We start from the raw sequence: 24,094 nt of genomic DNA on the forward strand, positions 1-24,094 counted from the left end.
ATCTGATGAGGATGAAGATATGGCAGCAGTAGCACTGTCAGGACCGAAGTCCTCTTGCGCCTGGCAGTCCTCCTGTAGGCCACTCATCCTAACTGCTACCTCAATCAGAGCTTCTTTTCCTTTAGTAAGCTGTTGATCATCAAGCAATATACGATGACTCGGGTCCACATAAACAGCTGCCAGAAAAAATTTATTTTCCTATAGCTGTGTCTCTCTCCGTTTCATTGAAGCAGAAATGCCATCTGCGATTAAACCTCCTCTTTGGGACAGGCAAAATAGCAAGTTCTTCCACTCCCTTATGAAAATGCCAGGAGTTAAATCCTCAACTTGTAATTTTTTAGTCACGGTAAATGGGTGATTAAGCAATTCCTTCAATTCAGCCACCTGTGTCCATTAACCTTCATTTAGGGTTACATGAGGGTTCGCCATATCTAAAGAAACGTTTTTTTGTTCAAGCAATCGCTCAATCATTAAATAAGTGCTGCCCCACCGAGTGGCTTGATCAACAATTGCCCCTTTCCCAGCACGTCTCCAAGATGGAATCAATTTTGGGGGTTCTGGCGGCAATAACCAATTTCCTCACTTTTCCAATCAGATTTCCAGCATGTCCCTCTTGCAGACTATCTCTTATTGCCAGCTGCAGCGTGTGCACAACTTTCTCCAGCTCGAGGCCCAAGAATCGGATTTTGTGCAGGGCAGGCACCCCTCCCCTCCTCTCTCTGATGAAAACTGCAGAAGACAGGACAGAGGAGGGGAGATTGCCCCCTGCAGTCTGGAGCCGGTGCAGGATGGGAGCACATACAAGTGAGTTTTGATAGGTGCGTGCCCCTGCTTCTAGAGGGTGAAGCCTCCCCTCGCTGGCTACGGCCATGATTCACGCACAGCATTTTTGCGGATCCGTTTTTTGCAGTAAAATGCAGTGACTCTGGGCATCCCAACAAAGTCAATGGGTTTCAAGTTATGACATTCAGACACATTGTTTTGTGAGGATCCGTTTTTGGGCTGAATGAGCATGTCAGTTTGTGTGGTGTTTTTTTAATCTGCTTTTGCTATTGAAAACATCTATGAGCTCAAAAACCTTTCAGGTGATGCGGTTGTTTAAAAAGCTGATTTTACAGCTGAAAAACATATCCTCAAAAAACGCAGCAAAAACGCTGTGTGTGAATGTAGCCTTAGATCAGGAATAGAACAGCCATTTATAGGACATTTCATAACTTTCCCAAATTCCTATAAAAAAAATATTCAGCACATTCTGCATTGAACTATTTAGTACCCAATTTATTATATATTTTCGAAGTCGGTCCATTTTATACCAACTCCGACTCCACCAAAATGAGCACCGACTCCACAGCCCTGGTTGTAGGCATGTTCTTTACATGAAATAATGCAAACCATCAAAATCTATGAAATTCCAGATTGTGGAGTAGCAAAACACAAAAAATGCCAAGGGGGATGAATACTTTCACAAGCCACTGTATATGTAATGAAAAGCCAACACTGTGCATCACCAAAAGAACACCATACCCACAGTGAAGCAGCATTATACTTTGGGGCTGTTTTTCAGTAGCTGGAACTGGGGCTTTAGTTAAGTAAGAAAGAGTTATGATTTATTCCAAGTATCAGAATTTTGCATGAAAACCTTCAGACCTCTGCTAAAAACCTGAAAATGAAACAGCATGACAACGAGCTTAAGGCTTGCCTCCAAAACATCAAAATCATGGCTTTGTTAAAAGAAGATCTAAGTTTTTTAATGACCCAACCAGAGCCCAGATCTGAATCCAATTGAAAATCCTGGGATGACTTGAACTGGTTTAGAGCGTGACTACAAGAAAGAGTAGTCAAAGATTCCCAATTCTAGATGTGCTCCTAACCATAAATATTATTTGAGTTCATTTTTCCACCCCTTTATGGGAACATTAAAGGGGTTCTAGAAGCATTATTATGAAATAAATAATACACATTTAGCCCCTTCACCCCAATGCCTGTTTTCACCTTCCTGAGCAGGCCAATTTTTACAGTTCTGACCAACGTCACTTTGAGGTCATACCTCTGAAATGCTTGAAGGGATCCCACTGATTCTGAGATTTTCTCATGACATATTGTTTATAATAGTGGTAAAATTTCTTTGAAATGACTTGCATTTATTTGTGAAATAAATGGAAATTTGGCGAAAATTTCTCAATTTTCAAACTTTTCATTTTTATGCCCTTAAATCAGGGAATCATATCACACAAAATGGTTAGTAAATAACATCTCCCACTTGTTTTCTTTACATCAGCACAATTTTTGAAACATAATTATTTTCGTTAGTAAGTTATAAGGGTTAAAAGTTGACCAGCGATTTCTCATTTTTACAACAACTTTGCAAAACCATTTTTTTAGGGAACAACTCACATTTGAAGTGACTTTGAGGGACCTACATGACAGAAAATACCCAAAAGTGACACCATTTTAAAAATTGCACCCCTTAAAGTACTCAAAACCACATTCAGGAAGTTTATCAACCCTTAAGATGCGTTACAGGAATTAATGGAATGGAAAAAAATAAACATTTACTTTTCTTAAACAAAATTTTCTTTTGGTCCTTTTTTTTTTATTTTTTACTTTTGCTAGGGTAACAGGAGAAAATGGACCATACACTTTGTTGTGCAATTTCTCCTGAGCATGCCGATACCCCATATGTGGAAGGAAACCACTGTACACAGCAGGGCTCAGAAGGGAAGAAGCACAATTTCACTTTTTGAATGTAAAATTTGCTGGCATAATTAGCAGATGCCATATCATGTTTGGAGAGCCCCTGATGTGACTAAACAGTGGAAACTCCCACAAGTGACCCCATTTGGAATGTAGACCACTTAGACTAGATGTGTATTGAGCACCTTGAACCTCCAGGTGCTTCACCGAAGTTTATAACGTAGAGCCGTGAAAATAAAAAATAAAATACATTTTTCCCCAGATAAATCTTTTTTTGCTCCAAATTTTGCATTTTCATAACGGTAACAGGAGAAAATGCTCCTTACAATTTGTTGTGAAATTTCTCCCAAGTGCACAGATACCCAATATGTGGAGGAAAACAACTGTTTGGGTGCATGGCAGGGCTTGGAAAGGAGGACCGCCATTTGACTTTTTGACTGCAAAATTTGCTGGAATAATTAGCGGACACCATGTCGGGTTTGGAAAGCCCCTGATGTGCCTAAACAGTGGAAACTGCCCCCCATTAGAGACTCCATTTTGGAAACTAGACCCCTTTGGGAATTTATCTAGATGTGTGATGAGCACCTTGAACCCCCAGGTGCTTCACATAAGTTTATAATGTAGAGCCGTGAAATTTAAAAAAAATCAAATATTTCCAGCAAAATTTACAAAACCATTTTATTTTTTATGGAATACTTTACATTTGAAGTGACTTTGAGGGGTCTACATGACAAAGTACCGAAAAGTGACGCCATTCTAAAAACTGCACCCCATAGTTTTGTGTACTTGCTGTCATATAGACCCCACAGTCACTACAAATGTAATGTGTTCCATAAAAAAATGGTTTCGTAAATTTTGTTGGAAAAATGAGAAATCACTGGTCAACTCCCTTATAACTTCCTTCAAAAAATTTTCAAAAATTGTGCTGATAGAAAATAGACTTGTGGGAAATGTTAGTTATTAACTAATTTGTTTGAAAATTGCTGAATTTTCAAAAATTTTGCCAAATTTCTGATTTTTTTTTCACAAACAAATGCAAGTAATATCGAAGAAATGTTACCACTGTCATGAAGTAGAATATGTCACAAAAAAGTCTCAGAATCAGTGGGATCTATTGAAGCTTTTCAGCGTTATTACGTCATAACGTGACAGTGGTCAGAATTGTAAAAAAAATTGGCCTGTTCAGGAAGGTGAAAACCGGCTCGGAGGTGAAGGGGTTAAACACGCTCTTTAAATATACTTCATAATCATTTCTGTGATAATGTGCATTTGGAGTATGTGAACACGGTGTCATTTTTTTCAGGCTGGTGAAGTCTGAACCTGCCTGAAAAATGTGCAAAATAATGTACATATTCATTCTACTTTCTCTTCATATGTTCAGTCTTTTAACCCCTTCAGTTTTCCAAAGAATCCAAATTGTTAAAAGTGAGCTGACCATTCTTCAGAAGTTTACAAGATGCTCCATACTTTAGCACACAGGTCAATCGGAAGGCTGAAAAGATGTCTAAACATTGTGTCTGAACATCGTGTTTAGCGTTTTGTCTGAAGAACAACTATTGAATGGAGTTTAACCTCTTCACGACATGTGCTGTACATGTACAGTGTATGTGGTGCCCCTCCCTTTTGATGTGAACTCCAGCACTGAGCCCACATCATTCCCGACACATGTCAGCTGTTTTGAACTGGCATGTGCCCCGAACAAGCACGGATGGAATCGTGATCCACCCGCGGCTGTTAACCCATTAAATTCCACTGTCAATATCTGACAGTGGCATTTAATGTGATCGCGGGGCCTATGTCACATGACCACAGGTCACCAATGGTTTGGCTTGACAACCCGGGGTCTGCAGGAGACCCCTATGGTCAGTGCCGGATTACTATGAGCACCACCCGGCGCTCATGGCAAGTGAGCATTTCTGGTACACACAAGGCTATCTGATCATCGTCTTTGTTTAGCAAAGGCGATGGGGACAACTGCAGCTTCTAGTCTCCCATGGAGACTATTAAAGCATGCAAAAAGTGTTAAAAAATAAATAAATTATTTAGAAAATTAATATATAGAAGTTCAAATCACCCCCCCATTCAAAATAAAACAATAAAAAAAAAAAAATTACTATCGGCGCGTTCAGAATCGCCCAATCTATCAAGCTTTAAAAGGAATTACCGTAATCTGATTGGTAAACGGCGTAAAAAAAAAATAAAAACGCCTGAATTACATTTTTTTTTCTTTTTGGTCGCCGCAACATTGCATTAAATTGCAATAACGGTTGATCAAAAGATCATTTCCACACCAAAATAAATAGTATCATTAAAAATATCAGCTCGGCACGCAATAAATAAGCCCTCACCCAGTCCCAGATCATGAAAAATGGAGACTCTACGGGTCTCAGAAAATGATGTAATTTTTATTCTATTTTTAACAAACTTGAATTTTTTTTTCAGCAACTTATAAAAAACAACCTATACATGTTTGGTATATACAAACTTGTAATAACCTGGAGAATCCCGGTGGCTGGTCAGTTTTAGCTAGCATTTGGTGGACATAGTTAAAAAAAATCTTTAAAAAAAAAAAAAATTGTGGAATTGGACACTTTTTTTTTTTTCCGTTTCACCGCACTTGGAATTTTTTTTCAAGTTTTCTAGTACACGATATGGTAAAACCAATGGTGTAGTTCAAAAGTACAACTCATCCCCCCTGCAAAAAAAAACAAGCCCTCACATGGCTATATTGAAGGAAAAATAGAAAAGTTATGGCTCTGGGAAGAAGGGGAGCGTAAGAAAAAATGGAAAAGGGCTGCGGCGTAAAAAAGCAGCCAGAAAACGCTTGGGGCTGTGTACCCACGTAATAGTTTTTAAGCGTTTTTAAGCGTTTTCCTGGCAAAAACGCTTCAAAAACGCATACAAGAAGCATCCCATTCTTTTTAATGAATTCCACAATTTTTGTGCACATGATGCGTTTTTTTCCGCAAAAAAAACGCATTGCGGAAAGTAACGCAGCATGTTCATTAATTTTGCTGAAAAATCCGCATTTCTAACTATATTCTATGAGCAGGAGGATGCTCCTGTAAAAAAAGTGCGTTTTTCCTGGGAAGGAGTCCGTTTTTTTTCTGCATACGTGGGTACATAGCCTAAAAATAAAAGTTGAAATGGCACCCAACCGAAACAACTACCATTTCCACATGTTGCCAGAACCCTTGCTATCAGCAGGGCACCTTTCACACTTCTGTGGTCTTGGACACTTGGATACTACAAGAGCCCTGAATAGAATTAGTCTGTCATCTTGGGTAATGTGTCCTGATCTGAGAGGTTGGCAGTAGCCAAGTCTATTGTTCCTGCGGCAGGGGCATCAGGCACATGTCTGTGCAGAAGTGACATTACGGGTGACACACTCTGCAGCTATAGAAATATTTGCTGTATGCGCTGACCGCTTGTGTCAATGCTTCTTTCCCATCCCCTGTTGCAAACGGCATAAAGGCAAACAAGCTTCTCCCCGGTCTCTTGTGAGTGTGCCCGACACAAAGCCTTCTTGAGCACCGCCTGTTCATTGTGCAGTCTTCCCTCTCTGCGGCAGGCATCGCTTGTTGCCTGGAAACAGTAGTAGCAGTAGTGTATGCGCTGTGAGCACAGCAAGGCTTATATTTATTGCTGAGCGAATGGACATCATCATGTGCTGCCATTTACACTATGCTAGCCATATAGCCTACTGCACAAATGAACATTCTTTTCTCTAGCAGGCAATGACTGGTTATAGACACACATAACACTGGATATGTCAGGATGCATGTTTGTATGGTGATTGACAATCTTGGGCAACAAATTAAATGTCCATTAGAATGTTTTTCAGAGTCTTCATGTTCTATATCAGACAATAGAAGATAAATGTATTGGGTGTATGGTTTTCTCCACTAGGTGGCATCACCAGCAAAACAACCTCTTTGGTCACAATAGTTGGTGCTATGATTTTACTAAGAATTAATAACGGTAATCGATGTATTCGGCACATTGTAGTGTATGATTTTCTGCCTTTTTTATATTGTGCCAGGTGTCATCTGATGATTAGTTTAAAATGGCTTTAGCTTTACAGCTGCTAGCACATTTGCCATGTATAATCTATAAAGGTGCATGGTTCGTTTTTAATTTGTTAAACAGATTTTTTTCTTAATTGCTTTAAAAAATTTTTTTCTTTTTATACAGCTCTGGACGGCAGCTAAGTGAAGTTTTTATACAGCTTCCTTCTAGAAAAGAGTTACCAGAATACTATGAATTAATCCGCAAACCAGTTGACTTCAAAAAAATAAAGGTAAAACATCTACGCTGTTCTCTAAAGCAGTTACAAGATGGGTATTTTTGTGACGTATCAACCTAATTTACACAACTCTGCGCACAGCGTGCTTTACTTCAGCATGGGTATGTATATCCCTTGGTTATTGGGGAGACTTGGCAAGTTTTGAAAATAGATCAGTCTGCTACATGGAAGTAAATGCTGGGACTGCCTTACATTGGCAACCTATTTAGGCAAAATCATTAAAAGGGTTGTCCGCTACTTGAGGAGAACATGGTGATTGAGAAAGGGTTGTCAGAGTATAATAACCTCTATACTCTCTTCCAGTGGCGGCATTGTTCCAGCGGTCTGGGGCTTACGTGGCACTGGCTGCAGGGCTCACGTGACATAAGTGTCACGCAAGCCTCAGGAGAGACAGTGACAACACCCCTGGAACTGTGCCAACATTGGAGGTGACTATAGCTATTATTTTATAAGGGGGATTGTCATGAACTGGGGGTGGGAGGTTGCCCCCAGTTGTCAGGGATTTATTATATCCCACTTTCCAGTTCCGGTTTAGGAACTTGCAGCTCTCTGGCACCCCCTTACCCTTAGGTCAGTCAAGGAACTACACCTAGGATAAATAGTCACCAGAAAGGCTACCTTGCTGTGTACTGGCTATTTGGCACTCTGCAGTGAGGGCGGTATGTATGTCCCCATTCTCAGGTGGGTAATACATACACAAAACCTCCGTTCCATCACTAGCAGAGTCTCCCAAATACCCCAGAACACTTTGCTGCCACCAGCCCCTCGTTCTATATTAATACCAATGTCGGGTCAGGAGCCATCCGACACGGTAGCGTAAATCTAGCATGGAGTATGTGGCAGTACATTATAGAGCAAGGAAAACGAAAACCAGTAAATTTTTATAGATTCACTCCAGAAAATATAGGCAGTGTTTACAAAAATATAAAAGCTGTTACAAATGAGACAAGATATAGTATATACAGACAATTACAAAATAAAATGGATTAAAATATGAAATTTACATATCTCAGTAAATGGCACGCCATGTGGAGGAGGGGGACCATCCCAGAGTAACAGGTTAAAATGGACAGCTTCTCTAGCTGATCCCAAAAAAGACATCTTCCTAATTGGGCATCCTAGCCTTATACTTTCTTCTGGCTGACCTCACTGGGAGAGCGGAGCAAGGGAATGTACTCCCCTTTTGAAAGCTAATAGAAAACTTTTGAGTGCCATAACTCTGGCTGCGAGGCTCACAGCGTATTGACAGAAGTATCATGTTCTCTTGCGAATTTGTCTTTCTATCGATACCAAACACTGCATATCTATGTATTACTGGAAGGCAGGTACCCATTTCTCGTATTCTGGTGAGTGTTGCGGTCTCAATAATGTTTACTGCTTCTATGATTATTCTGTGTTATTATATTTGCGTTTGAATAGACAAAGGAACATGTGCTTCTAACCTTTTACCTCCGGCTTGAGCCGGCCATACCAGTGTCTCACGTTACGCTAAAATGGAGTAGCTAGAGGGAGGGGGGAAGAGAATGCAGCTGCAAGGTTGATGCAGCATGAGGAGTTTCAGTGTTAACTGCACAACCTAATGGGGGGGGCAGTGTGTCATTCAAAACCCAAGGAGCTGCAGCTTATAGCCCTGTATGTGTAATCAAAACCATGGAAAATGTTAATATTTTCCTGACACCTCCCCCCTTTTGGACTGCGCTACGGAGGCAGGACCTCTCGGTACTCCTCCATGCGCACCTCTGTGGTTTCGCTCTGCCAGGACAACCCATTTGCGTTGCCATACTCGCTGCCTTTTTGTGCTTAACTGTAAATTAGTACTGCTGGAGGGCGAGGCTCCTGCGTAGCAACCTTCCGTTGGTGCCGGACACTGTGTGCAGCCAGCTCAGGGGATTGTGGTCGGTCACCACGGTGAAGGTGCATCCGTACATGTAGGGCTGCAAACGTTGCAGGGCCCAAACCATGTCCATGCACTCCTTCTCTATAGTGGAATAGGCCACTTCCCTCGGCAGAAGCTTCTGGCTCATGTACACCACGGGGTGCATTTGGTTCCCCAAGTCGACATGGCTAATCACAGCACCAAGGCCAAATTTGCTGCCGTCTGTCTGTACTAAGAACAGCCGACTTCTGTCGACTGCCCTTAGCACAGGAGAGCTGCTCAGGGCTGTTTACAAAGCCCTAAAAGCCATCTCACAGTTGTCTGTCCAGCCAACTGTATGGGGTAGCTTATTAGTGAGATCCATCAAGGGCTTCGCAAGCCTGCTATAGTTTTGTACAAAGCGCCTATAGTATTCTGCTGTGCCCACGAAGGACAACACCTGCTTCTTGTTCCTCGGGGTGGGCCAGGACGCGATAGCGTCCACTTTCCCAGGCTCTGGCCTCACAGAGCCCCAGGTGTCCCAGGTAGTGGACCACCCTCATGCCCATCTGGCACTTTCCCGGCGTGATGATCAGGCCTGCTTGGTGGATGCGCCCAAGCAACACCTGGAGATGCTGAAGGTGTTCCTCCCAGATGCAACTGAAGACTGCAGTGTGATCCAGGTACGGCACCATGCTCCTCTCCAGTCCCTGAAGCAGGTGGTTATCTATCCGCTGGAATGTGACAGGGGCTTTCTTCATGCTAAAAGGCATGACCGTGGACTTGTATAGTCCGAAGGGGGTGATGAAGCCGTACTTCTCCTGTGCCTCGGAGCTCAGGGGAGTCTGCCAGTATCCTCGACTCAGATCCATAATGGATAGATAATGTGCGCCAGCTAACCGTTGAAGCAGCTCCTCCATGCGTGGCATCAGGTGCGCATTGGAGGCTGTGATGGCGTTGAGCCCCCTGTAGTCCACACAGAACTGGGTGGTCCGATCCTTCTTTGGCACCAGGACAACAGGTGAGGCCCACGCGCTCTTGGACCATTGAATCACCCCCAGCTGCAACATCTCATCGATCTCCTGGCGCATGACTTGCTGCACCTCGTCAGAGACCCGATACCTTAGTCCTTCGTGGTCACTTGGTAAACACAGCCCGGAAGGGTTCCAGCGTGGCTCGCAGCTGCGACCGCTGGGGTGCGAATAGCAAGGCGCTTACCTCCACGTCCTCTATGGAATCACTGGCCTTAGCTTAGGGCAGCAATGTCCAGGAGGGGGTGTTCCTCCCCGTCCTCGGGCAGGTTGCAGACCGGTAGGATGCAGGCTCCACCTTCTTGATGAGTCTTCATCATATTGACATACCCTGAGCGTGGTCAAGAGTGACCATGTAGGTGACTGGGTTAAGCTGTTGGAGTCCAATGTATGGGCCTTCCCAGGTCGCCTGAAGCTTATCCTTTTGTACGGGGACCAGCACCCACACCTTCTGACCCACCTGGTAGGTCCGCTCTCGGGAATTCTGGTCATACCAGTGCTTCTGGTCAGCCTGATCCTGCACCTTGTTGTCATGCACCAACTGCGTCAAGGTCTGCATCTTGTCGCGGAAGCGCAGGACATACTCCACGATGGACACTTCCGAAGGGCTTGGCTCATCTTCCCAGGTTTTCCTTACCAACCCAAGGGGTCGCCGGACTCGCCTGCCATACAGGAGCTCGAAGGGGGAAAACCCCAATGAGGCCTGCCGAACCTCTCAGTAAGCGAATAGCAGGTGTGGGAGGTTCCACTCCCAGTCGCGTCCTTGGATCTCAACCAGCATTTTTAGCATCTGTTTGAGGGTATCGGTGTAGTGCTCTCACAAACCATTAGTTTGGGGTGATACACGCGCGACACCAGATGCTTCACCTGCATCTTCTTACAGAGAGCCTCCATTAGGCAAGACATAAATTGAGTCACCTGGTCGGTAAGCATTTCCCTGGGAAATGCTACTTGTGAGAAGATGACCAACAGGGCATCCGCCACCTTATCCGCCTTAGTTGAGGAGAGAGCCACTGTCTCTGGGTACCGGGTAGCATAGTCTACCACAGTAAGGATGTACTGCTTTCCAGAGCTGCTGGGTGTGGCCAGTGGTCCCACAATGTCCACAGCAATCCTCTGGAAAGGCTCCTCTATCACTGGCAAAGAAATCAGGGGGGCCTTCGGGGCAGGCCCTGACTTTCCCACTCTTTGATAGGTGATACAGGAGCGGCAGTAGTTTTACATCTGTCCCCAATTTGGACCAATAGAAGTGTTGAGACAGCCGGGGCTTAGTTTTGCTGATCCCTAAGTGTCCAGCGAGTGGAATCTCATGGGCAGTCTGTAAAAACTCACCCCTAAATTGGAAGTGGATGACCAGCTGTCTTTTCCTCAACCACTCCTTTTAGGATTTGCCGGGAACGGTCTCCCGGTACAACTTCCCTTGCTCCCAGAACACATTCTCCTTATCAGTCTCGGAAGTGGGCTGCTCGGCGAGGTGTGTCAAGGTTTCCAGGCTCGCATCTGAGTGCAGGGCAGCCTGGAACCTCCTGGCTGGAGGCAGCCAGAAGCGACGTCAAGGTCCGTTCCTCACAGGAACCCTCTGGCACCTGCTCTGGGTCCGTTTCTGGTTCAGTCATCCCTTTGACGGAGGAGGGTCCAGAAGGCAGGGTGTTATCTGTATTCTGGGCACTCTGACTGCGGGTGACAGCGGCTATGTAGGCTGTCTCCCCGGGGATTACCACAGTCCCATCAACTGGCGTGGTTGTGGGTACTACCTCCCCATCCACCCCCAATACCTTAGGAACAGTGCTATGTATGGGGCAGTTACCTTCCTCTGTGGCACTGGTCAGTTGCACGGCATTACCTTCCTCGTGGTTTCTGTGCCTTTCCCCATTTCCCTTAGCACTGTCGCTTGCTCCTGTTAGGGGTTCATCAGCCATCTCACCCCACAGCGTGACTGAGTATTCCTGTACCTTCAAATACATAATCATTATCAGATAAAGCATTATTGGGTAAAGCACTGTCAGGTAAAGCATGCATATTCATATCATTATCATTACCCCCAGTATCAGATTGGGGAGGGGTGTCAGGGACATAATACGCAAACATCCTCCCCTAATCAGTCCCCAACAAAATGTCCGTGAGCAAGTTTTCGGAGAACCCCACTTCCTTCATCCTGCTCCCGGCACCCCAATCTATAAAACCTGGGCCATCAGCAAGGGACAGCGGACGCCCCCAATCCCGGTGACAGTCAGGGTTTTCCCCGGAATAATCTCTTCAGGGGCTGCCAGTGTGGGTTGGATGAGGGTTCGATCAACCCCGGTGTCTTTGATGCCTATAACGCCCTTGCTCCCCACGGTGACATGCTGCAAATTTTCACAGGCCCTCCCAACCGCCCCATCCACCAAAAGAACTGCTGCATTAGGCCCTGAGGCCTTGGCTGGGGGGTTCTTCTGCTTCTCCGGACAGGTGGCGCTGAGATATCCAGTCCGATTGCAGAAATAACACTTGCGAGGGTCGGATGTAGGCCTGGTGTTGACAAAGGGGACAGGGCCTCTGGTGAGTCGCCTGACAGGGGTACTGGGGTTGGTTGTTGGCTTACCACCTTTGCAGCCGGCGGTGACTTCCGGTTGGCCTCGTAGGCATCGGCGATCTGCACTGCTTTGTCTGCATCTTTTGGCTCCCGGTCCATCACGAACTGTCGCACCTCAGCTGGGCAAAGATGTAGGAACTGGTATTTTATCATCAGGTCCCACAGCATCTCAAAGGCAACCACTAACAGTCCTTGGATCCACTGGTCAATGTGGGTTCTGAGTCCATGCACCACATCACTGTAACTGTCGTGTGCGCCACGTTGGGGGTTCCTGAAATTTTTATGGTAAACCTCAGGAGTTAGTTGGTACTTCTTTATCAGGGCCTGCTTGATGGCCTCATAGTCTCCATTTTGGTCTGGAGGAAGAGACGCAAACGCTTCCAGAGCTTTTTCTTTGAGCCCTGGGGTTATATATCGGGCCCATTGGTCCCCAGGCAGCTGGTACTGTCTGCAGGCTTTCTCAAATCCCCAAAGAAAAATGTCCAAGTCCCCCGTCCTTTTCCATCACATGAAAGTGCTGTGGCCGGGGTTTTGCATTATTGGACTCAGCGCTCCGTGGGGTAGATGGTGTTACCCCCAAGTCGGGCCAACTGCAGTTCATGGTCTCTGAGCTTGGGCCCTCCTGTTCAGCTGACTCAGCCTCTCGCTGCGATTGGCATGCCGTTCGGCTCTCGGTCTCTCGCTGGACTTGGGCCTGCCACTCAGCCCTCTCCTGGTATTGCTGGATCAGCTGCAGATGTCCATCACGAGCGTCTGCGTGGATTTGTTACAAAGCCATCCGCAATTTGGGGTCCACACTTCCCGTGGTTGTGAGTAGGGCTGGCAGGCGCCGGTTGGACTTCCGCAGCAGCACCACCTGTGCTCGGGTTGGCTTCCGAACCACATTGCAGCAGGGCAGCCACCAGTTGGGCCTTGGTTTTGCCCATGGAGTCAATCCGTTTGTGCATGCAAAGGGCAGTAATAGTGTCCTTGGTCTGCTGCTTATACCAGGCCTCTCCAAATGTAGCCATAGTTGCCAAATAAAAGATAGGATAGAAAAATGAAGAGAAGGGGAGGGGGTAACCGCTATATACACAGTATTGTCTCAGTACTGAAAAACACTGAGTTCGTTCTCCAAAACTTTTTGCGCAGCGTCCTCACATGAACCGTGCAAGTTTTTGGTGAGAGGAATGCTTGTTCAAACCAGATCGCTAATGCTCTATTATCCCACCGCTCTGCCAACAATATGTCATGAATTGGGGGTGTGAGGTTGCCCTCAGTTGTCATGGATTTATTATATCCCACTTTCCAGTTGCGGTTTAGGAACTTGGAGCTCTCTTGCACTCCCCTTACCCTCAGTCAGGGAACTACACCTCAAAATAAAAAATGCTAGAAGGAAAGAAAGCGCAATAGGGTATTATCCGGATACTAAGAGACTAAAGGGAATCTGTCGCCCTTTTTTTCGACTATTTGCTGCCGGCACCGACATCAGGGGCTTATCTACAGCATTCTGTAATGCTGTAGATAAGCCTCCGATGTAACCTGAAAGATAAGAAAAACGAGTTATATTATACTCATCCGGGGGGGGGGGGGCGGTCCGGTCCGCTGAGTGTCGCGGTCCGGTGCCTCCCATCTTCATACGATGCCATCCTCTTCTTTCCTTCCTGTCGTGGCTCCGGCACAGGCGCGCTGCTCTGCCCTGCCCTGTTGAGGGCAGAGCAGAATACTGCAGTGCGCAGGCGCCGGACCTCTCTGACCTCTCCCGGCGCCTGCACAGTGTCTGTTATTGTCTGCTTGGCTGAAGTCACATCAAGAGTGCTACAGCCAATCATTAAGGCACTACTCTGGTTGGGGGGATTCTTTTTTTTTTTCCTCTCATTGCTGGAGTGGTACCAGTAATGCATGCTGCCTGTCCCTATGAAAATACTTACCAGCTGCCATCTTCTGCTTTAACCAGCGCCACTCCAGTCCCCATCCGACCATCTTTTGAAGCTAAAATACTTTTTTCCAGTTGGGATACATTTGACTTCTATAACCTCCGTATTAAACTGTCTATTGCTGACTGCAGAATGAGGTAACTGGGTCGGCCACATTCTTTATTTTATCAGATGTCAAGAAGACATGCTTTTGCAGCACTTTATATTATGCAGGTATGACCAGTTCTGCACCTGTTACTGCAGCTTTCCTCAGACTGCATAGAATCATAGAATAGTAGAGTTGGAAGGGCCTTCTGGGTCATCTGGTCCAACCTCTTGCTCAAAGCAAAGCAGGATTCACTAAATCATCCCAGACAGATCTCTGTCCAGCCTGTGTTTGAAGACTTCCATGGAAGGAGAACTCACCACTAGTGATGTGCGAGAAGCATCATTGCTCGGGTCTCCCCGAGCATGCTCAGGTAATCTACGAGTATTTTGGCATGCTCAGAGATTTAGTTTTTGTCTCAGCTGCATTTTTTGCGACTTGAAGACAGGGTGAATACATGTGGGAATTCCCTAACAAACAGGCATTCCACACACATATTCAAGCTGTCTAGCAGTCGCAAATCTTGTAGCTGAGGAGATGAAAACTAAATCTCCGAGCACGCCAAAATACTCCGAGACCACCCAAGCATTCTCGGGGAGACCCGAGCAACGAGTATACTCATTCATAACTATTCACCACCTCTCGTGGCAGCCTATATTGATCACCCTCACTGTCAGAAAGTTTTTTTTAATATATAATCTGTCTCCTCCCATTCAGTTTCATCCCATTGCTTCTAGTCTTTCCTTGTGCAAATGAGAATAAAGATGATCCTTCTACAAGGTGACAGCCCTTGAGATTTTTGTAGACAGCTATGCACAGATCATGTGACTAGACCTGTCCATCAGTCTCCTCCAATTGAAAAGCAATTTTCTCATGTGAGCATTTCCATTGGACAAGGCTGGACAGATCTGGTCACGTGCTCCTCAATCAGCAGCTATTGTATGGACTCTTTAATCTGTGCGATCTGTGAGGAAAGCTGCAGTAACAAAAGGAGGAGAACCTGTCATACCTCTATAATAGTATCTTAAGTGCTGCAAAATTATGTCCTCAAGACATTTAATAAAATAAGGAAAATGTGGCCGACTCTGCTACCTCCTCATTCTTCAGCTAAAAATAGTCATGCAGAGGCTATAAAGGCAAATGGTGCAAAATGAAACCTACCATAATTGCAAAAATGATTTTTAGCCCTGGTTGCATGCATTTAATTATGAAAAAAAAATTGTCTTCAAAGCTTTGACAGCTCCTTTAACCCCTTCACTACCAAGGGTGGTTTGCACGTTAACTCCCGGGCCAATTTTTACAATTCTGACCACTGTCCCTTTATGAGGTCATAACTCTGAAACGCTTCCATGGATCCCGGTGATTCTGACAATGTTTTCTCGTGACATATTGTACTTCATGTTAGTGGTAAAATTTCATTCAAATAACTTGCGTTTATTTGTGAAAAAAACGGAAATTTGGCGAAAATTTCGCAATTTTCCAACTTTGAATTTTTATGCCCTTAAATCACAGCGATACGGCACACAAAAAAACTTAATAAATAACATTTCCCACATGTTTACTTTACATCAGCACAATTTTGGAACCAAAATTTTTTTTTGTTAGGAAGTTATAAGGGTTGAAAATTGACCAGCGATTTCTCATTTTTGCAACACCATTTTATTTTTAGGGACCACATCACATTTGAAGCCACTTTGAGGGGTCTATATGATAGAAAATACCCAAAAGAGACACCATTCTAAAAACTGCACCCCTTAAGGTGCTTAAAACCACATTGAAGAAGTTTATTAACCCTTTAGGTGTGTCACAGGAATGTTTTGATTATTTAAAAAAAAAATGAACATTTAACTTTTTTTCACAAAAAAATACTTCAGGTTCAATTTTCTTTATTTTACCAAGGGTAACTGGAGAAATTGGACTGCAAAAGTTATTGTGCAATTTGTCCTGAGTACGCTGATACCTGATATGTGGGGGGGAACCACTGTTTCGGCGCTTGGCAGACCTCAGTAGGGAAGAAGGAGCACCGTTTGACTTTTTCAATTCAAAATTGGCTGGAATTCAGATCGGACGCCATGTCGCGTTTGGAGAGCCCCTGATGTACCTAAACAGTGGAAACCCCCCCAAGTGACCCCATTTTGGAAACTAGACCCCCCAAGGAACTTATCTAGATATGTGGTGAGAACTTTGAACCCACAAGGGCTTCACAGAAGTTTATAACGTACAGCGGTACAATTAAAAAATTATATTTTTTCCACAAAAATGATCTTTTCACCCCCAATTTTTATTTTTCCAAGGGTAACAGGACCCTAAAAGTTATTGTGCAATTTGTCCTGAGTACGCTGATACCCCATATGTGGGTGTAAATGACTATTTGGGCGCATAGCAGAGCTCGGAAGGGAAGCAGCGCCATTTGACGTTTTTGGCTAGAATTGAGATCGGACACCATGTCGCGATTGGAAAACCCCTGATGTACCAAAACAGTGGAAACCCCCCACAAATGACACCATTTTGGAATCTAGACCCCCCCAAGGAACTTATCTAGATGTGTGGTGAGCACTTTGAACCCCCAAGGGCTTCACAGAAGTTTATAATGCCCAGGCATGAAAATAAAAAAAATCGTATTTTTTCCACAAATATGATCAATTCGTCTCCAATTTTTTTATTTTCCCAAGGGTAACAGGAAAAATTGGACCCCAAAAGAAGTTGTCCAATTTGTCCTGAGTACGCTGATACCTCATATGTGGGAGAAAACTACTGTATGGGCACACGTCGGGGCTCGGAAGGGAAGTAGTGACATTTTGGAATGCAGACTTTGATTGATTGGTCTGCGGGTGTCATGTGCGTTTGGAGAGCCCCTGATGTACCTAAACTATTGAAACTCCCCACAAGTGACCCCATTTTGGAAACTTATCTAGATGTGTGGTGAGCACTTTGAACCCCCAAGTGCTTCACAGAAGTTTATAACGCCTGGGCGTGAAAATAAAAAAATCATTTTTTTCTGCAAAAATGATATTTTTGCCCCCAATTTTTTATTTTCCTAAGGGTAACAGGAGAAATTGGACCCCAAAAGTTGTTTTGTAATTTGTCCTGAGTAGGCTGACACCCCATATGTGGGGGTAAAACACTGTTTGGGTGCATGGCAGAGCTTGGAAGGGAAGGAGCACCATTTGACTTTTTCAAAGCAGAATTGGCTGGAATTGAGATCAGACGCCATGTTGCCTTTGGAGAGCACCTGATGTGCCCAAACAGTGGAAACCCCCCAATTATAACTCCAACCCTAACCCAAACACACTCCTAACCCTAATCTGAGCCCTAACCCTAGCCCTAACGGGAAAATGGAAATGAATACATTTTCTTTTAGTTTTATTATTTTTCCCTAACTAAGGGGGTGATATCGGGGGGTTTGATTTACTATTTATGGCAGGTTTTTATGTTTGGCGGCTGTCATACGCTAAAAGACGCTTTTTAGTGTAAAAATAGTTTGTGCATCACCACATATTGTGAGCTATAATTTTTCCGTATTTTGACCCACCGGGTCATGTGAGGTCTTATTTTTTGCGGGACGAGTTGACGTTTTCATTGGTACCATTTTCGGGCACGTGACATTTTTTGATTGCTTTTTATTCCGATTTTTGGGACGCAGAATGAACAAAAACCAGCGTTTCATGAATTTCTTTTGGGTGGTGCGTTTACGCCGTTCCGCGTGCGATAAAATTGCTAAAGCGGTTTTATTCTTCGGGTCAGTACGGTTACAGTGTTACCTCATTTAGGTCGTTTTTTTATGTTTTGTCGTTTTTTTGCAATGAAAACAATTTTATATAAAAAATAATTATTTTTGTATCGCTTTATTCTGCGAGCTATAACTTTTATTTTTTTGCGGATGACGCTGTATGGCGGCTCGTTTTTTGCGGGACAAGATGACGTTTTCAGCGGTACCATGGATATTTATATGCGTCTTTTTGATCGCGCATTATTGCACTTTTTGTTCGGTGGTATGATAATATATCATTATTTTTTGCTTCGTTTTTTATTTTTATTTTTTAAGGGGTTCGCTAAAGGGGTTAACTAATGGGACAGTTTTATAGGGCGGGTCGCTATGGACGCGGCGATACCAAATGTATACTTTTATTGTTTGTTTTTTTTTATTTTGAAAAAATGGATTTATTGGGGAATATTTTTTTTTTACTAATTTATTTAGCGATTTTTTTAAAATTATTTTTAACACTTTTTTTTTACTTTATTACCTTGTCCCAGGTGGGACATCACTGTCCTGTGACAGATCGCTGATCTGTAACATCACAGATCACTGTGACAGATAAGCAATCTGTCACAGGCAGTTCTGCAGACTTCCTCATGCCTGCGCTTTGCAGACAGTGAGGAAGTCAGCTCCCTACAGGCCCCCGTCGCCATCTTGGATCCGGGGGCCTGTAGGGAAAGAGATCCCCGCAGCAGCGCTGCACATTGCGCTGCTGTGGGGGGCTCAGGGAAGCAAGGAGGGAGCCACCTCCCTGCCGATGCTTCTCTTTAACTCCCGGTACACCGCGATCGCGTTTGATCGCGGTGTACAAGGGGTTAACGTGTCGGGGGCGGTCCGTGACCGCCCCTGACACATTGTGCCGGGTGTCAGCTGTGATAATCAGCTGACACCCGGCCGCGATCAGCGGCGCTCACCACGTGGGCGCCGCTGATCGCTGGGACGTAATATTCCGTCCATGGTAATTAGGTCCTGGGTCACATGGACGGAATATTACGTCCATTGTAGGTAAGGGGTTAATAAACAGTTTATGTTAATGATGATTTGCAATGATGAATCTGTAAGAACAGTGAGACTATGGAACACTCTGCTGTATCATGTTGTAATGAGTGAGTGTTTTTCACCAATGTGGAGCTTAGTGTTTGCCTCATGGGTTTTTTTTTTTGCCTTCCTCTGGATCAACATGTTAGGCTATGCGTTGAACTAGATGGACTTAGTCTCCCTTCAACCTTAAATACTGGAAGACTATGTTACTTATGTTTGTTAATGTTATGGGATTATATCCAAATCCCAAAATTATTAGCTTGCCTTTTAGATCCAGTAATAAACAGAAGGTATTATATGCACCTGAATGTTTAATGAATTAATTGTCCTTTGTCCGGCTAAATAAGTCAGGATTTACAATTTTATCTACCTGTTTTGAATGTAAAAAGTCACTTGGATGAATCGGTGAGTGTAATCTGGATCTTTTCTTTCTGAATCCATAGGAAAGGATTCGTAACCATAAATATAGAAGTGTAAATGATCTGGAAAAGGATGTCATGTTGCTATGCTACAATGCCCAGACGTTCAATCTGGAAGGATCCCAGGTTTGTATTTCTGTTTCTTTGATTGGTAATTGTACATGATGATGCCGATTCACTACCTCTACTAAATTATTACATAGCAACATTAAAAGGTAGGTTAGACTGTGCACACCGAGCAATCATGGGCATCAACAGACTACAGTGAAATGCTTGTTTCCTTGCATTACCACAGGAGGGAGACAATGCCTTGCTCACTACTCCTTGAAGGAATCGGAGAACTTTGGTATTTAATGAATATATGCTATTCTTCATGGCTGATGACTAATAGTACATGGGTGACCACTAAACAAGCACCTAGCAGAGGTTCTGAGAGCACGGAAGGTTGTTTCCATCTACTAGTTCATTTAAAGCTACATAAGTTAAGGGAAATAAGCTGGCCATAAGCAAAATGGGCACTTGTTGTTTCCATGAGACCTATTGGGGTAAGTTGACAATGCGAAGGGTAACCTAATGCTCATGACCTCTCCCATTGTGGCAATATAACAGCCCCAGCTTTCAAAACATCTCAAGGATGGCGATGTGCAGCTGGCAACACTGAGATCCATAGACAATATAGAAAGGAGTCTACTGCTCACTGAGCAGACGCTCAATGGGATAGATGAGGGTAGGGATGCTAGGATGGAGCTGCAGGACAGTGAAGCAGCAAGCTGGGTGACAGAAGGCGGGTTAGAGGGAAGAGCACTAGGGAGGCTAGTCCTGTCTGGCACACCCCAATAAGTTTGCTAAGTTGGCAGATGAGGAGAGTGTCAGTGCAGGAGTAGCACTGCTGCAGCAAGGCATGTCCTTTGAAAGCCTGAGGAGTGTCTGCTCCAGTAAGGGGGGAAATAGAAGAGCAGGACAGGCCAGACAGGTAGTGGTAGTGGGGGACTCAATTATTAGGGCAACAGATAGGGCAATCTGTCACAAAGACAGGGATCGTCGAACGGGTTGACAGATTACTGGGAGGGGCTGGTGAGGATCCAGCGGTCATGGTGCACATTGGCACAAATGACAAAGTTAGACGTAGGTGGAAGGTCCTTTAAAGATGATTTCAGGGAATTAGGCTGCAATCTTAAAGCAAGGACCTCCAAAGTGGTATTTTCTGAAATACTGCCTGTACCACGTGCCACACCAGAGAGGCAATGGGAGATTAGGGAGGTTAATAAGTGGCTCAAAAATTGGTGTAGGAAGGAGGGGTTTGGGTTCCTGGAGAACTGGACCGACTTCTCAGTTGGCTACAGGTTCTACGCTAGAGACGGGCTGCACCTCAACAGGGAGGGCGCAGCTGTGCGGGGGGAGAAAATGGCTAGAAGGTTGAAGTGTTTAAACTAGTTAAAACTAGGGACTGGGGGGAGGGTATTCATTTTATAGGAGGGGAAGACAGTGCAGATAGAGACCTGAGCACAAATAATGAAATTGGGGTTGAGGGTGGAATGGGGTGTGTGGTTAGAACAGTTAATAATTTAAGAAAGATTAGAGTTACAGAGAGATGTATAAAGTGCATGTATACTAATGCCAGAAGCCTCACCAACAAATTGGAGGAAATAGAATTAATTTTTTTGGAATATAATTATGACATGGTGGGTGTGATTGAGCAGCTGCTCCTACCCCCCCCCCATGGCCTGTAAGCATATTGAAGAAAGCAGGATTTAGTGCTCCAATGTTGAATAGCAAGGTCTTTTAGTATGATAATGAGATAAGGCCAAACAGAACTTCAAAGCTTGAGTAGGAGTCACGCTAGCATGGGGCATGAAGGTGCCTGGGGGCTTCAATTAGAATATACCTGTCAGCTGGACACAGAAATACACATCCATTGTCTTTCCTAGCCACTCCGACTCCATCCTAGGATCATGGATTATGAGCACACCTTTCGAGTTACAGACTCATAAAAAATATCTGCGTGACCCTGAGGAAATCGCAGATCTGGAAGTGCGACTCCTGAGTCGGTGAGGGCTCTGGGACCTGAAATATAGAGATTGGCCCTCCACAACGACCCAATGGGGCCATGTTTGCTCTCCACACGACAGGCAAAACAAACCGCATTCACTGGTACCTCTCGGGTCCTGATCCGATCATCCTGGAGGAAGTTACCCCCTTTCTTAGATATTTGGAATAAGTTCTGCAGGGAGCTAAAGGGTGGAGATTATTAGCCCACCCTCTGACACAGGGGGGAGGAACCCAGCATGCATAAGAACTGGGAGCACATGGCAGAGTGTCTCTCTCACAGAAGAACCAGATGATGATCTAAGAAGGAACTGGGGACAGATCGGCCAAGGGAGCAGCGTCACGCGCTTTGGGGTCTGTCCGGCAACTAAGATTCTTGTACCTGTGGACTGCAGAGCTCCCGGCATCCACATGCAACCTACAACCTGGTAAATTGACCTCCAGCTTAATATCTCTAAGTCTTGTACCATTATTTTTATATTTTTACTCTGACTGCAAATCCACTGTAATTCCGTTGAATAGCTTACTGTATATTTCTGTAATTATCTAGTGCGCCCTTAAGGCAATTAAACCAAAATTAATCTTGGGCTGATGCTTTTACTCTGATTACGGATATTCGAATACCCAGCGGGTAACAGGACATCCTCCCCGGCGGCCATTTGCTCTAGGTGCAGTTCCCTTACTGACCTGATAGATAAAGGGGGTGCCGGAGAGCTGTGCCTGTGTAGTTAACGTCACATTGGTGACGTGGGAGGAACCGGTCTTCCTTCACAGTGGGGATATCTGAGACATGACTGGACGAGAGCCATGACTGGGCGGTTAATTTACAGGGCTATAGTCTGTTCAGAAATGACCGTAAAATAAGCAAGGGGGGTGTTTATATGTAAAATCATCATTAAAACCCATCCTGCGTGATAATATATGTGAATCTAATGAAAATGTAGAGTCCCTGTGGGTAGAGATAAGGGGAGGGGGAAAAATAATTACTGATAGGGGTTTGTTATAAGTCTCCAAAAATAATGGAAGCAACTGAGAATATCCTCGTAAAGCAAATAGATGAAGCTGCGACTCAAGGAGAAGTCATTATTATGGGGGACTTCAAATACCCTGAAATACATTGGGGAACCGAAACCTGCAGTTCCAGCAAAGGTAATAGGTTTTTGACAACTATGAGAGACAATTACCTTTCACAACTGGTTCAGGACCCAACTAGAGGGGGGGCACTGCTAGACCTAATATTAACCAACAGGCCAGACCGCATATTAAATGTAAGGGTTGAGGGTCACTTGGGTAATAGTGATCACAAAATATTAAGTTTTCATGTATCCTTTAATAAGATGTGTAGTAGAGGGGTTACAAGGACACTAGACTTCATGAAGGCAAATTTCCAATGGATGAGAGATGATCATGGTGCAATTAACTGGGACGATATCCTGAGACATAAAAATACACAAAGAAAATGGGAGATGTTTGTTAGCATCCTGAATAGGACCTGTGCACAATATATACCGTATGGGAATAAACATGCGAGAAATAGGAGGAAACCACTATGGCTTAATAGAGCTGTAAGGGGTGCAAAAAGAGATAAAAATAAAGCATTTAGAGAATTAAAGCAAGTAGGTAGTGATGAGGCATTAACTAAATACAGAAGATTAAATAAATTCTGTAAAAAGCAAATCAAGACAGCAAAGATTGAGACAGAGAAACTCCTTGTCAGAGAAAGTAAATATAATCCCAAATTATTTTTTAACTGCATAAATAGTAATAAACTAAAAAATTATAGTGTTGGATCCCTTAAAAATAGTCTGGGTGAAAAATGGTGGATGAGAGTGAGGAAAAAGCCACGTCTGGAGGAAAGGTTTAAGCATAATCATAGACGCGGATTCTTTACCGTACGAGCAGTGAGACTATGGAACTCTCTGCCGTATGATGTTGTAATGAGTGATTCCCTACTAAAAATTTAAGAAGGGCCTGGATGCCTTTCGTGAAAAGTATAATATTACAGGGTATATAAACTAGTTTCCTTAATATTGCGTTGATCCAGGGAGCTAGTCTAATTGCCAAATGTGGAGTCGGTAAGGAATTATTTTCCCCAATGTGAAGCTTACTGTTTGCCACATGGGTTTTTTTTGCCTTCCTCTGGTTCAAAATGTTAGGGCAGGTTAGGATAGGATATGGGTTGAACTAGACGGACTTAGTTTTCCTTCAACCTTAACCCCTTAGTGACGGAGCCAATTTTTTAAATTCTGACCAATGTCACTTTATGTGGTGATAACTCTGGAACGCTTCATCAAATCCCATTGATTTTGAGACTGTTTTTCATGGCACATTATAATTTATGATAATTTAGGTCGATAAATTTTGTGTTTATA

The 24,094-nt window shown here is 44.1% G+C and overlaps 1 protein-coding gene across 4 annotated transcripts in view; it reads left to right on the forward strand.

Annotated features, from left to right (window-relative positions):
• Positions 1–24,094, forward strand: part of SMARCA2 (SWI/SNF related BAF chromatin remodeling complex subunit ATPase 2) — a 356,753-nt gene that overhangs the window by 305,979 nt on the left and 26,680 nt on the right. For all 4 annotated transcript variants that reach the window (XM_073542600.1, XM_073542602.1, XM_073542601.1 and 1 more), the window contains 2 exons: positions 6,889–6,994; positions 19,701–19,802. In XM_073542600.1, coding sequence (XP_073398701.1) covers positions 6,889–6,994; positions 19,701–19,802 — 208 coding nt within the window. The remainder of the gene's footprint in view (positions 1–6,888; positions 6,995–19,700; positions 19,803–24,094) is intronic.

This window comes from Dendrobates tinctorius, unplaced genomic scaffold, assembly GCF_039654945.1.
Source record: "Dendrobates tinctorius isolate UK_male_01 unplaced genomic scaffold, ASM3965494v1 ptg000128l, whole genome shotgun sequence".
In the NCBI taxonomy this organism is placed as follows: Eukaryota; Metazoa; Chordata; class Amphibia; order Anura; family Dendrobatidae; genus Dendrobates; species Dendrobates tinctorius.